At 38.8% G+C, this 15,858-nt stretch overlaps 1 protein-coding gene across 1 annotated transcript; it reads left to right on the top strand.

Annotated features, from left to right (window-relative positions):
- Nucleotides 1-8,227: 8,227 nt before the first annotated feature.
- LOC127774187 (phospholipid-transporting ATPase 2-like) lies at nucleotides 8,228-13,567 on the top strand. Its single transcript, XM_052300460.1, has 8 exons — nucleotides 8,228-8,244; nucleotides 8,530-8,587; nucleotides 10,715-10,812; nucleotides 10,905-11,047; nucleotides 11,860-11,918; nucleotides 12,014-12,146; nucleotides 12,262-12,423; nucleotides 12,930-13,567. The coding sequence occupies exons 1-8, from the start codon at nucleotides 8,228-8,230 to the stop codon at nucleotides 12,977-12,979; spliced, it is 720 nt and encodes a 239-aa protein (XP_052156420.1). The 3' UTR covers nucleotides 12,980-13,567.
- Nucleotides 13,568-15,858: the final 2,291 nt, after the last annotated feature.

Genomic DNA, 15,858 nt, shown 5'->3' with positions numbered 1-15,858 from the left:
CTAGATTAATTTGGTGCAGCCATGGGTGCATCTACAGTGTTAGCATCGTGTCAGGTGACACCGACAACTTTCAGCAAAACCTATGGTTAAACTGTTTATTCATATATTATAACACTATAGTCTAAATATAATTAGCATACTATGACACCAATAGACATATTATGACACCAACAAATCATTTTTCTAGATCCGATGCTGGATACAGCCAAAATAGAATACAATTGTCCATGACATATAATATATAAAATTAAATACATATTGTATCCTGGATTTAATTATCTTGGTCCTATATACACCAAGGATCAACATCTTCTAAGAACTTTTCAGTTCATGTACTACTAGCTTTTAAATTTGAATTCAAAAACATAAACAAAATCCCTGCATGTTATTTGAATATTTCTAAAATTACTAAATCAGTTTAAAAGGCACCAGAAAAAAAAACTCTTGGTTGCACAGTTCAGCCAGAAAAAAGTGTTGCATTGCATCATAATTAAATTATTTGTTGTCTCTCATTTATACATTTTAGTTTTTTGCCCGTATACCAAATTTATGTAGGTTATAGATGTGAATAGACAAAGTAACCTTGTTTACAAATTTTTGGAAGCCAATTTCTTTTTAAAAATTTGATTTTAATCCTTACAAAATTTCACTACGTCATCTACAATCACTCTAAATTCTAGTGAAAGTAAAAAAAGGTGTGTATGACTTTTAAAAATTCAAGGATGAATTAGTGAATGGTTTTAATATTCACTGTTGATTTTTTTAAAAATTTTCACAGTGTCCAAAATTTCATTATGGACTTTATTTTTTTTCCCTAAAATACTTACAAGTTGTAGTGTATTTCGCGAGTGTTACATATATGATCGTCTTCTATGAACCAAAAGTTCTCCCTTCATGAATAATGAACTCGTGATTCCTTAATTAGTTTGTACTAATTACTCGCTTGAAGTTTGACAAATTTTGATCTTTAGCACATAAATCAGGTCGATTGGTATCAAAAATAGCACAAAAAGTTTTCGATTTCAACTAATTGCATAGATCACTCGTTTTTCTTCGATCGAAAGTACTTTCATCACAACCGTGGTGAGACAGAAAAGGACGAACTTGCCTTTAGTCCTCACTTGACTTGGTTGGGCTGGACTATTCATATTCTTCATCCTCACCATCGTGAGAGAAGGTGACTAGTACAGCGGCTGGCGACTCCTTCCCCTGTACCCAACCCATGATGAACTAATTTGTTGTGTCCTATTCGATCATTGATTTGCAAAAATTAAATTCCAAAGGACACCATCGATTTGCATTGCATATATAGCTCACGTTATGATCTTTAGCAGAGAATTTCTCACTTCTTGTAACAGAGAACTGAACTCTCTATATTATTTGTATCTTTGTCTCCATCTTCAGATCTTCTTACTCAATTCCTTCTGCACGTGGTAACCACTTTGCACTTCCTCTTCGACTTTCTTCTAGGGAAAGAGAGAGAGAAACAAGAATTGCTACGTGCTGGCAATGAGCTGCGGTTCTCCCTGTTCTCCATCTCTGTTTTAGGTTTAGTTAGGGAGGTGGGGGCGTGAGGAAAAAATTGGAGATGGAGGCACATATATGTTAAGAGGTAATTTGGGCCAAGTTATATATCTCGGTTAACTTTAGATGAGATGGAAGTGCTATGGATAGATGGAAAACGAGTGACACTTGGTATCAGTTGAAAGCGAAAATTTTCAGTGCCATTTTTTAATACCGCATTGCTTTCATGCTATGGATGGAAATTTCTAAGTTTGAAGTCAGTATTAATGGCACGACCAACGAATGCAAAATAATGGATATATCACATATCGCTGCATGCCGAAAGTTTAGAGTTTCTGAAAGTTGCATGTCGAAAGTTGGAGACCACGGTTATGCAACTTTTTGCCAATTATGGTTGGAGATTTACAAATAGACTTCAATAATTGTGATCTCCTTACGTTAGGTTGGTTTCTTTGTTTTTCTCTTCGGTGTGTTTTATTCATTTAGATTTACACTATGTTCATGAAAACTACTATGTAATAATTGGCTGTAGCTCTTTTGAGTAAAGTCCGGGATATTATATTCCATTATCTAAAAAATCACATATCACTGCCAACAGTTTGCATATGTAAGGAGTGACAATGGAAATGTTCTTGAGCTTAGACAGAGACTATGTTGTGACCAATCCCTAGTCTCAGTAAATTTATATTGAAAGCTTAATACTCGTTATCAATATTTGCAACCTCATTAAGTCATACTTCCATGATTCATCAAAACACACCCTTGGTGCTTTTTCTGAATGATAACTTATTGAACAAGAGCTTAATTAACCCTCAAAAAATAGCTAGCTTGTAGGAGAGGATTATACACTGTTATGTTATCCTTTACTTATAAAGTTGCCCACCACTAAGTGTAGTGTTATTGTTAATTCTCTCTGATCATGAAGTTATGTGGATCATTCATGTGCCCAAATTTTTTTTCTAGCTTTTCGATCATTCATACATATGGTATACATAAATTGTCTCTGTTCTCTAGATATGCACATCATGTATTTAGTTCTAACTTTTATTACCACACTATGTCAATTGTTTCTACCTTTCGAGCTCTTACATTAGCTTAATATTTCTACCATTAATCCTGCCAGAAGGGCAGCCCATCCCGCTCCAATCGACTAGATTCGGTACTGATGGGTTATTCATCCGTGTTGATTTATACCATAACATAACCCTAACTGTGCACCGATAAGTATACCATAACACAACACTGACTATGCACTGACCAATCTGTGTCGGATGTAGGTCGGGCACTAATGTCTTCTCATCGATCTATATATGCTGGTTGTAGCCTCTACATTGCATGAGCTCGTTTTCTTAGGCTAGAGACCATCATCAGTGTCAGGTTTTATCGAACCGACGACACGGTGGCACTAATGTGATGCTCTGTGGTAGTGACTTGATGATCTATATATGGAGGGTGTAGATTGTGTCAATGAACTCACCTGTTTAGCAAAGCAAATCCACTTTGCACATTATATTTACTCATGTTACACATTTTTTTTCTAGCAATGTGCAGTCTAGTTAAGAATAAGGATCTCACTTTTTTGAGGTGGTTGAGAGAGCGACAACCATTGTGTATAATATCTTGAGGTTTTCTTTGGTAAATATTTTCTTTCTTACCGTGTAATTAATGCATGTTTAAATAAAATTAGATGTACTGCATGTCTGCATTGAGAGTGACATATTAATTTGACAAAAAAAAACCTTTTTTGAAAATAATAGAGTCAACTCCATCTAGTGTGTTGCACTGTCCTCATATATGAATATATGTCATTAATTGTACGTACTGTGTCAGTGTGAGCACTACTCAATTGAAATTGTGTGACGCTAACTTAGATTAGGTGCACCACTTCACACTTTCACAGTGCCTCTTTCTCTGCGGTTGGTGGTGTCTTTATTTCGAGAACATAATAGAGATTGGAAATGTCCGTAGAACAGCAATGTGAACTATAATTAAACTGCAACTTAATAACAAGCACATTTCATGAAGACTTTTGTTTGACAACTATACCTAATTAAGCGTTGTAAGTTGTAATATCATGTTCTTGCTTTTTTTTTGTTCGGTGTGACATCTCAGGGACAACGAAGAGAGGGAAATAAAAGCACCACGAGAACTAATCCATAATATAAAAGAGGTAGTTAGAGAAAAGTATATAGGTTGAGTTCTTCTGTTCATTTTCACAATTCATGTCTTGTTTTTCATGCACACCTATTTCAAACTGCTAAACAATATGTGTTTTTTAAAAAAATTCTATACGAAAGTTGCTTTAAAAAATTATATTAATCTATATTTTAAAAAATTAACTAATATTTAATTAATCATGTGTTAATACATACATCGTTTTGCACCCTCCTCCCAAACACAACCATAGACATGTTCGTAGAAGAATGGATTAATGTGACACGCTTCTCAAACTTCTAAACGATACTCCCTCCATTCCAAATTTATCTACATATTTCATAGGTACACCAATACCAAGAAAAGTTAATAACTCTCTCATACTATATTTACTCTAGCAACAAACTCAATGCATGCAACATCCCCACTATTTCCTAGCCAATAGCAAATCAAGATATTGCATGTGGGTTATAAATACTTGTGTGCATGGATGCATGCATCAAATTCCATTTACTCCAATGCATAAATAACGAATAGACTTAATGAATGAACACAAATAAGTAGATCATTTAGGAATAACCTAAAAAAACTATATTGTCAGGGTTATGGATACCACATACCTAATAGTAGTCGACTAAATCTCGGCAGGACCCACCACATACCATGTCTTATACGGAAACTGACTTCAGATATGGAGAGAGTTCCGGATAAGGAAAGACAACCAGAGTTCTACATGGAAATGACAAGAACTACTCGGATTGTATCCATATTGGTTTCCTTAGTTCTACTTGGACAAGGGGACACCTATGGGTATAAATATAAGGCCCCCTAAGAGGAGAGGGGACACGAGGACCACCTCAATCGACACCCACCATAGACTGGAGGGAACAACAGAAACCACAATCAACACACACCACAATCTACAGAACAACAGAAGCCAACATACGCCAAGACAAGACGCCGGATATCGACTTAAGGGATAAGCACGCTAGTCCCCTACGGTGTCTCCGGATACTGTCAGGAGAGACGAAAGCGCTATCTCTGATCTCGCCGGGCACGGATTCAAGGAGGAAGGCTACCCTGTTGTCGACTACGAGTCAGAACTTCAGACCGCCATGTCAACAACAGTTAGATAGGCCACCCCACATATTGTACTGGTGTGATTATGGTGAATAAAAGCAATACCGGCTTCGGCCAACAGGATGTAGGGTTATTACCTGACAATTCAGGGGCCCGAACCTGTATAAAAATCCTCGTCCCCGTCTCTTTTACTTCAGTCTCGCGTATATCCTAGCACCGACGATCCCCATACTATGCAAATACCAGAATTGCGACATCAAACGTCGACATATATATAGATCAATTTGGAATGGAGGGATTATGATTTTCGTAAAACTATATGAGTTTCTTAAAAAGACTACCCTCGATTCCTCTAATAGTAATCACAAAGTCATTCGGTTATTCAGGAAAGGAAAAAATAGGCCCATAAGATTTTCAGACATGTCAATCATTATCCCAATGTTTTCATACTGCATGGTTAAGGACAAAGATGCAAAAAGATGATTAGATAGTCCTCGAAAGGGCACAAAGAAGATGAGACTTGAAGGAGATTGGAAGATTCTTTTGGAGAGTAGATGATTAATATGTGGTTGGTAGGTCTACACTTCTGCCCTCTTATTTTGCTCTCTCAATCTCGTGTCGTGTGATACTGTTAGCTTCCATGCTGAGGAAACCCGGTGACATGACATGCACTAGTGGAGTAGTACATAGTTCATTAACAGTTCCAAGTAAAGGAAGCTACTGCTTTTCGTACGAAGGTTGGTTGGGGATACAAAGATGCATGTGACATTTACCTATCGAGATCTCTATGCATGACTCTATGGCCTAATGGCCATGTCGGTCAGTCAAGAGGTCAACTTGATTGTTATGTTATCCATGCCCTTATCTATGGCCCAAGTATTAAGTCTTCGGTCTGTACTTGCTCTAGATAATCTTGCATGTGTTATCTACTAATAATGACACTGCAGGATATAATAAGAGAGATGCTTTAACCTATGAAGATGACTTTTACAGATTTACAGTAGAGAGGTAGGCAAATGCAGAGAAAGACAGTGTGCAGTGCATTGTGGTGCCCAGCACAATGCTCCAACCCTCGCCCCAACCAAGGCAGGCAGGCATGTGGGCTTCTGAATTCTACCGAGAACCACAAATGAAAGCTATCATGCTGATTTTTCTTTTTCCTTTTTTCGATTACATTGCAGGAATTTAACAGTTTCACGCCTTGATTTAACAATTTTTGAATGAATCAAGACACAATTCTCGGGTTATCTACGGAGGAAAGCTGAAGTAGCAATTCATTTAATTTGATACTATATCAGACTAGATGCTATAGGCTATGGCACGTTTTTCTGTCGTGCCTTGAACAGAACATTTTTATGCTAATTAATTACGATATATACAGAGTGCTGTGTGCTCTTGACTGCCTCCACATCGGGGAATTATTAACCCGCGCAGAAGGGGCGAGCTTTGCGAAAAATCCCTCCGGTTTGGACGTAATTCGGCCGCAGTCCCCGCGAACAGTACCTGTGAGGTAGTTGTTTACATAAAGGCCCTTAAAAAAAGACGGATATTACATGATAAGGAGGGAAAAATCGCGCGCTGGGACTGCTATGTAAAAATAAAAAGACGAGGGGCTTTTTCGCAAAGCTCCGCCTCTCCTCCTCCCTCTCATCCCGCGCCCTCCCTCTCTCACGCCGCCGCCTCCCCCTCCCGCCGCCGCTGTGCCCGCCGTCGCCGCCTCTCCCTCAGCCATCCTCTTCCTCCGCCGCCGGTCCACTCACCCTAACCCTAGCCGCTGCTGCCCGCCTCCCCTCCTCCCTCTCCCGTCCTCCTCCTCCGCGGCCGGTCCACTCTCCGCCCTTCGCCGCCTCCGCCCCAGTCCACGCCTCGCGTCGCCGCCCCCCACCCCCGTCCTCGGCCCGTCGCGAGCGACCTCCGCCTCCGCCTCGCGTCGCCACGGCCGACCACCGCCTCCGGCCTCCTCCGACGGTCGACGTCCGGATCCGGCCTCCGTGTGGTCAGGGCACGCGGATCTGACCACCCGCGTCCCCTCCTCGCCTCACCCTCTTCCCTCCCTCTCTGACCGCCCCGGTCCATATCCGACTTCGCCGCTGCTCTCCCGGCTTCGGCCGCCGCTGCTCCTGGTGCTGCAGATCGAGGGACGGCTCAAGATGCCGAGCTTCGTGGTGGCACACATCGGTGGCGGTCTGGGCGTATGACATCCATGATGGCAGGGGCTACTGGCCTCGCCGCCCTCGTCGCCGTCCTCAACCTGCCGTCATCGTCACCGTTGTCTTCAACTTGCCGGTCTAGGTAATAGTCTATGCTCAGAGGTTTTTAAATATACATCACAGATACATGTACAGCATTCTGAACGATTCAGTGCTGTTCAAATAATTATATAAAACGGGAATTTTAATACAATATGCTGACAATTAAAATTTTGGATGTCTACCACAATACATCTAGACCACCTTATTGTATCTGCATACTGGATATATAATATTTGCAGGGGAAGAATTTCACATGGTTGAAAGGGTCAATTTAGCAGTGATACATAGTAATTTTCGGTTGAATTGGTTAAGGTGTCGCTTTATATGTTTTCAACTCGCATATAGTTCTTTCATGTTAGTTTTTAAAAAGTTTATTTCTTGTGACATCTCTGTGACTTAAAAATGATCACATGATGACAATGTGTTTGGATGAAAGTAATCATAGAGGCTCATATTTTGGATGACTGCAGCACAGTGAATGTTGTTTCTAGAAGTAATTAAATATTGACTGCAAAAAATGAAACTTTCATTTTGTTATTCAATATCTCTGAAATTCCTGTTCGTCCAATCAGGAAAAGCATGTTGTTGCCTTGTTGGCTGTGTGCATGATTGTGTGTTTGTAGTGTCGAATTCATGTAAAATATGGTCACACTTGCTTTTACATTTTATTGGATAAATAATAGTCTTGCATACAAGTAATCCGATACAATGAGATATGGGGTGCTGTTGGACTTTATACAATGATCGACGCCAATGGGTTGGCGTTGGCGGTGAGGAGCACGGTGACAACGCGCTTGAGTATATGCGTGTGGAAACCAGCGGAAGTTGCAATCAGCGGTGGCGGTAGTGAGGACCACCGCAGCGCATGGTTATTACCATGCTCATTGAGTTATATGGTGGCCTACTCCTCTACCACAGCGGCGGTGTCGGCAACCAGATCTGAGAGGTAAAAAAAATCACTTCTTATGTTGGCTTACCGTCATATTTGAGAGGAAAATGGCAAGATGATGCAGTTCGATTTCACCGGCTTTCCTGCTTGCCGTATTTGTAATCTCAACTTTCATTTCAAGTGATTGTCGGGGCCAAACCTATGGTGGCTCGTCGCTGAGCTGGTGTCGTTCATGGAGGCATCGAGTGGAAAGCGGTGGCCAGAGCGGAAGGACCTAGCGTGTTGCATGTGCGCCAGCCACTGGCGGTGTGAGGCCACGGCAACCGCCATGCTGCTGCTGTCCAGGTATGGCTGCTAACCAATTTCTTCCCTGAAGTAGGTGAGGTGAGCCCGATAGGAACACATAGCACCTATATTGTGATATTTGGAGCTAGGACACATCCAGTCATGTTATTCGATCTGTAGCATCAAGGTTTTAAAAATATCAATTTTGCGGAGGATTTTTGGTCATCAAATTGGAGTTGCTAATATTCTTTGAGACACTGAATTAACTCAATAGTATCATATATATAATTTGGATTTCCCTTCAACTCAAAGCTGGTTGTTGTCTTGTTGTCTGCGTGCATGCAGGGGTGGCTCTTCTGTGGGCGATGAAAAGGGCAGTGGCAACATCAATGTATCGACGAACGTAATGTGCTTGCTGGCCGAGTAGACATGAACACATATCACTAAGAGGGAGTGAAACGGTGTTGACGAGTAGCCTGCTTTTGGGTTAGTTCTTGATCAAGCTAAAATGCACTTCTTTTTCTTCATCGGTATAAAGGGCACCCTTTTTTCCTTGCAACATTTTCATATGCACCCTATATTGGCCACACCACCATCATCCATAGCCAAGTAGTATGCTCATGTGCAAATTCTGCAGGGATCAAATAAATGTCATTTCCCCTGGCCCTATCCATTATTTGGCTATCTCGTGTACTTGATGCAGATTTTTAATTTCTTATTGCTGCCTGAACTATTTCTTTTGGACAGTCAGAGTCTCAATCCTTGCCATCATTAACCGGGAATCTTTTTTTTCCATGATTCTTACTATTTCAGGTGATAGAGACATCTGATTATTATGGGTATTTCGCTACTACCATTGTAGTAGGGTGGTAATAGCAAGAACAACTAGCATTAATCAATGCTAATCCAACATATGTATCATCTCCCAGATTAGAGCTGAACAAGAGCCCAAGAAAAACCTATATGACATCCTTTGGAGCACAGGACTTTTTTCCCTGATTCCTGTGTGAAATGAACTACATCATCTGAAATTCCTGTGTTCCAAAGGACACTGCACATTTTTTTTAACATTGCCTGTTAAGGCCACATGCAATTCCTTACAAATATGTTGGAATGCCAAAACCCGAGTTATTTAATATTAGCCATCTGGCCCAGTGTAAATTATACTTGAAATAGAATAGATGTCCAGCTTTGTATTTTTAGAGTAGTATATGTAATAAAATTGATCCTAGACAGCACTGTCATCCAGCCTCACAAGTACCCTGAATTCATTAAATTACCCTTGCTCCTCAGCCAACCGTAAGCTATTTTATCTTCTGTTAATTTCTTCTTCCAAGGGCAGGGCCAAGGTGATCATGTAGTTATGTTATTGTAAGTTTGTGACATAACTTTATCAAAATAAACCAAAAGAAGCTTTTGTACTCATAAATCTCTCTTCAGTGCTGCATGTAATAATTGTATATAAACAGAGCAGGGGCAGGGTGAAATGTTGTGTAATTTACTATTTGATTTGTAACTTCGGAAACACCCAACCCTAGCCTGCGAAAAGAGAATAAAATTATAGGTTCACTTACAGTTCTGAAAAAAGGTGTCTTTCCACATAATTTGTACATGATTGGATGCAATTATAAATAGCCTTTCTCTTGCATGATGCGGACTTATCTACCTAGACATAATTAAAAGGTGAGTATCTATTGGTCACTGAGCTTGACAACTTTGATGATTGTATTGTACCATTGTTTCAGTTGTAGTGGCCATTGTTCCTGTTAAATGCAAGTTGATACTAATAAATCCATCGAATAGAGGCCTTCATATAATTCAATGTTTAAGAGAAACCAACCGTGGACTGGAGTTCTCAGATTAGTTTATTCAAACCACTTTTTTCTAGCATGCATTTATTTCGTGTCTCATTGCATTGCCTACAATTTTCATTGACTTAGATAGTTAGATTAAAGGAAATATAAGATGAGTTTATTAGATATTTCTTTACAAGTTCCTGTTTGTAATATGTGATTGAACATATATAATTGATGGCCAATGCAACTCCAGTACCTTGTTGACTTCTTTGGCAGCGGGGACCTCCTCTAGATAGCCACCTATTGGGCCCTGTACTTGCCTGGAAGACTTGTTTGAAAAACCTCAAATGCTCACAGCCTGGAGAAATCAGTAAACTATTGAGATAGCATCACTGATGTAGATGTTCGCTATACAATGGTCTCTGTGAAGTGATTGTTGTCGATTATTTGTTAAAGGGACTTGACAAGGGTTTTCTTCACCGCCCACCCCCGCGCCATGCATCATATGGATGAAGCGTGCCAGAATGTGTACACTGAACAAACACATACAATCCCAAAAAAAAAATTTTCCCTTTGTTGGATACTTGGTTTGATTTTAGGCAATCCATTTATCCATGTACAAGAAGTTAGACCAGGCAGTGAAAACAAGCTATTTTGGTGTTCGGTTATGTTCTTGACAGTATTTCCTGCAATCCATGTAATTTTTAAAATGTTTTTTTATGCACTGGTTGTAGGTAACTCTTGATCTGGCTAAAGGTGTATATGCAAAGTTCATTGACTGGGATGAACAAATGTTCGATCGGGAAACATGTATGCCTGCTCATTCAGCTAAGTATGTGACATATTATTTCCATATATGTGAATTTAGATTTTTCATCCAACCTATTTATTTTTTAGTACAGCTTACATAAGTGTCTCTTTCAGCACAGCTATTAGTGAAGACCTTGGACAGGTTGAGTACATTTTGAGTGACAGAACTGGAACACTGACAGAAAACAGAATGATTTTCAGAAGATGTTGCATGAGTGATACTCTATATGGAGAAAACAATGGGGATGCTTTAAAAGGTTATCCACTTATGTTCTAGCTACCAGGAGAAATTCTCTTTTCTCTGGGCTTAGTGTAATACAATGTTATTTGTTTGCACATCTGGTCATGAACTGTCTGACTTTCTTCAGTGGCATGTGAAATGTTGATTCACGAGTGTTGAGTTAAATAGGAATTTGCAAACAGCAACAATAGATGCTCCCCATTTGTTAAGTCCTTACAATGCATTGTAAACTCAATCAACCTTCTGTTTCTGGCTCAGCTTATGTGAAGGTGTCAGGGATAATAAAGGGGGTGTTTGGTTCATTCCCTCACTTTGCCGCACCACACTTTAGTCATGCCACGGTTTCTTAGGTGTGTATTTGTTTCATTCTCACAATTGTGTCGTGCCACACTTCATTAGCCTTAGGTCCCACTTGTCATACTCAGTTTTAGAGCTAACTATACCACACCTGTGGCCAACTATTTTCTAGCCACACTTTTTCTTCATGCCACAATTTGGCTAAGCTTGTGGCATCCCTAGGCATCATCCAAACATCTCCTTAGGTGCCTGGGTTAATCATTTTTTTTGGAGATTTTACCTTCTATAAATGTGCCTGGGTATTAACTCATGTGCTTTTTAAGTAGGTGAATTGTTCATGCATTACATCTAACACACTAATCTTTGCTTCATCCTTTCAGACTATACTGCATGATACCTTTTTTCTAGGTTGCAGGAACTACACAGAATTTTTTCATGGATTTGTTCAATTATATTATCAATATTGATATATCATTTATTGGTCAATATTTTGTTTTGCTCTCTAACTAATTGTTTTTCCTCTCTAATTAGATGCCAGACTTCTAGATGCTGTTTCGTGTAACGATCCTGATATTGTCAAATTTCTCACGGTGATGGCTCTTTGCAGTACAGTTGTTCCTATCAAAAGGGAAGTGGCATCTTCTTCATGTTACAGTACTGTACTTTGAAAATGCCTGCAGTTTAGTTATTCCTTATTCCTAATTTCAGCAATGGTGGTACTATAACATACCAAGCACAATCACAAGACGAGGAAGCTTTGGTCACTGCTGCATCAAAACTAAATATGGTGCTTGTGAGTAAAGACAGCAACACTGCTGGTTGGTATATTTTTGTTAGATTAAGATGATATGACAATGAATTGCTCTAACTAGGTTGCTTTTTCTTATCTCAGACTGATTTTTGCATTCATTTCACTATTTTCTATTTCTACAGAGATTTCTTTCAACGGTTGTAAGTTCTATTATGATTTGTTGGATATTTTGGAGTTTACTTCCGATCGCAAAAGAATGTCTGCTGTGGTAAAGGATGTCCAGAGTGGGAAGATCCTTCTTTCTAAAGGAGCTGATGAAACTATTCTTCCTCGTTGTCATCAAGGTACATGGTATAACAGGGAAAACTGCATTGTGTTTATGTGATATCATGCATGTACACCCCTCCAGAATAATTAATCCATCTCGCTTGAATATAAATACATTCTTAGGTGTCATTTTCTGAATTTAATTATCTCGAGGCTTATATTCTATGCTTTTACTCCATCTCACTATTTCTATGTTTATTGAATCACACTTAGATATGATTCATGTTTGATAGTTCAAATATGGGCTTTTAGACCTTTTTTCCAGTATGTGTATTATATGCATTATGGGTGTATTAAATTCTTTTTATAATATATCTTTTGAAAATTAATATAGTAAGGATAAAATCCCTCATATAATAAACCCTTCTTCGAGGACAACTGCATGCCTACATTTTTTTTTTCCTGGAAGTGCTACTCTGCTGTGATCAATCATATTTGTTTTTACTGGATTGAAGAGTTGAACCGCTTTGGGTTATATTTAATTCCTAATATACTTACTTTTATTCTCTTTTCTTCCATGAAGCTGGTGATGGTAGTCGTTGCTCGAGATCCCTTATTCTACTGCTGTCCTGATCTTGAGGTGCTTATCATGATTTCTGGGATAGTATTTTTCACGTTCAAGCAATATCTAATACCTGTAGCAAATGGGTTGCGGCTTCTCCCTGGTAGATCAATGCTCACCTATCACGCATTGTAGTAGTAAAATTGCTTGAGAAATCGTATTCATGAATTCTCCTTCAAGAAATCTTGTGTTGCTTCAGGATAGATTTTTCAATTGGTCCTTGTCTAAGAAAAATATTTTACAATTGGTGGAGTAATTAATTGTGGGAAACTGACTAGAGATAATCTTTTGCAAGCTATTTGAGAAGGTGTCAGTGAAAATACAATGTTTTGCTTACTGGTAGCCATTTTACTTGGTTTTTGGTAAGAGATACCGGCTGACCCTTCCAATATCCAGGGCACCACACCAATTGGTTGAAAATGGAGGTTTCAAAACCAATGAAAATGGAGGTTTCATTGGGACTCTAGGCTTTGTCTGTATATGTTGGTTTTGTATGTATATGTCGTTCTTAAGTCAAGCACAAATTAGTGAATGATCCTTCGTCCCTAGCCTTGTATAAATATATAGTATATGAAATGTACATATTTTTTAGTACTGTAGCACAGTCATCCGTATTGTTTGTGTAACGAAAATTGTGTACAGGCGGCACGCCATTGGCGCTACCCATCATCTAGGGGTTGTTTGGTTCACTCCCAAACATTGCTAAACCTCCATGCCAAACATAGCTAAATTTGTGGCTTATAAATTGATGGCCACACCTTAGACAACTTTTGGCTAAAAGATGGGTGTATGACATGTGGGCCTTTGAATTGAAAAACTTTGGCATGCCACAACTTTGGAAGTGAAACAAACAAATATCCTAGAAAGTGTGGCAAAGTTTGGCAAAGTGAGGGAGTGAACCAAACAGCCCCCTAGTGACAAGAATCTTTGACACTATGCCAATTTTGACTTTACAACTATGGATCTCACGATTTGCAAGACAGATAAATCGAAGCTCACATTGCACAAACTTATAGAACCAAGTGCTTAAGACCCATTTAGGTCCGTTTGAGGTAGATAAAGATTAAGATTGAGAACATATGTAAAACGAAAAGACGGAGCACAAGATTAATTGAGTTTTAATTATTATAAACTTTTAAAATAAATTTATTTGATATTTTGGAACAACTTCTATATAGAAAGTTTCTACACAAAATATATTGTTTAGTAGTTTGAAAAATGTACTAATGAAAATCGATAACGAATCTGCATCTAAATCAGAAAATAACATGATCTTATATAATGAATTTTAAAATGAGGAAATGAGCTGAACTTCAGTGATGTACAAGAAATTATTTTTGATTTTTGATTGAAAACTAGGACATGAATGTTTTTTTTGTTCTAGATCCTGTTTCAGATTGGAGTGACTTGGATCCACATATTTAGACTTTGTTTATAACTATATTTATACTGCAATATTAGCTACTCCAGCTTAGAAGGATAAAAAACATTTAATAGTTTATAGGGTTTAAGGCTATTTCTAACCCAATAATTAGGATGGTGTCCATAGCATTAATAAATAAACTGTCACCTAGGATGAAAGATGATGTGGTAAGTAATAAATGAGAAAAGATAAGGAAACCAGATCTTGCATGAGACATGGTTTCTACACAATATCCAAGACATCATGTGAGATAAGTAGCATTAAATTTAAGTATGAAAAAGTATTGTTTGCATTGAAAGATTAGTGTCTAGTACTAGTTTCCTGATGATGTAGTTTACGGAAACTATGTCTAGTATCGGGTTGGGAATGGCCTAATTGTTTGATACCATGCACGTACCCCGAAAAACATGCTAGGGTCCCAATTATTGTTTTTCGATAATCCAACGTATTTGAAAATTGGAAATTAGAAACACCAATTTGTACTTGTTCCAAAGTCCCAATTATAGTTTTTTTTATGATTGATTTAATAATTACTAGATTTGGCGTTAATAAATATTAACTTCTATACAAAGGGCAGTCTTCGTTGTAGTATTCTATAGATGTAATAAATCCCAAACCCAAAATTAATAAAAATATCAATTAATAAATATAGTTGTACTTGGTCAGGAGTCTTAATTAGTCATTTCTATGATGTAAAAATTCCGAGTTGAAAATTAATATATCTCAGGTTGGAATCTCAATTGTGATATTTTCATGATTTATTTTTAAAAATATAAATTAGCAATTACTACGCTTATACTGACTGTTTAAATATATAGCATGTGCGGCTGGACGAGTTAATTATAAATGTTTAACATCAAATCATTCTCAAGACATGCGACATTTATACCACTCAATAGAAAAAGAAAAAAAAAAGAAAAAAATGGCATGCGAGATTTATCAGTGAAAACCTGAAAGCCCACCCTTATTGGGCCGGCCTCACGACCAGTTACACCACCCGTCGTCCAGGTTCACAGATAAATTGGGCTGTAAGTTCACTTGACATCCCTCAACTTTACCTCGAGTTTGTTTAGCATCCCTTATTTCTAATACCAGAAATCTTCACCCATCAACTATATAAAATCGTGCAATTTAGGTCCCATAGCAGTGTAGATGTATGGTTTCGCTGACGTGGCATCCTAGTCAGAAAAAAATTAAAAAATGTGGGACCTACATGTCAGCACCCTCTTCTTTATTCTCTTTTCTTCCCCAACCTGGAGGGAGAGGGAGGTGGCCGACGGGACATAGGGGAGAGAGGCAGGCAGCAAGCCTGCCTGGGACTCGGGACAAACTCCACAGCCGGCACCGGCGTGACCAGGCCTCTCGCTACAATTGGTTTTGGTGCCCTTCCGACCAGCAGCATGGTGGAGGATAGCAGCGACCACACCGCTGAGGACCAACTTGCAGAAGAGGAGGGGCACTACATCG

This window comes from Oryza glaberrima, chromosome 5 (assembly GCF_000147395.1).
Source record: "Oryza glaberrima chromosome 5, OglaRS2, whole genome shotgun sequence".
Taxonomy (NCBI): domain Eukaryota; kingdom Viridiplantae; phylum Streptophyta; class Magnoliopsida; order Poales; family Poaceae; genus Oryza; species Oryza glaberrima.
This window is presented reverse-complemented; position numbering and strand designations above follow the sequence as displayed.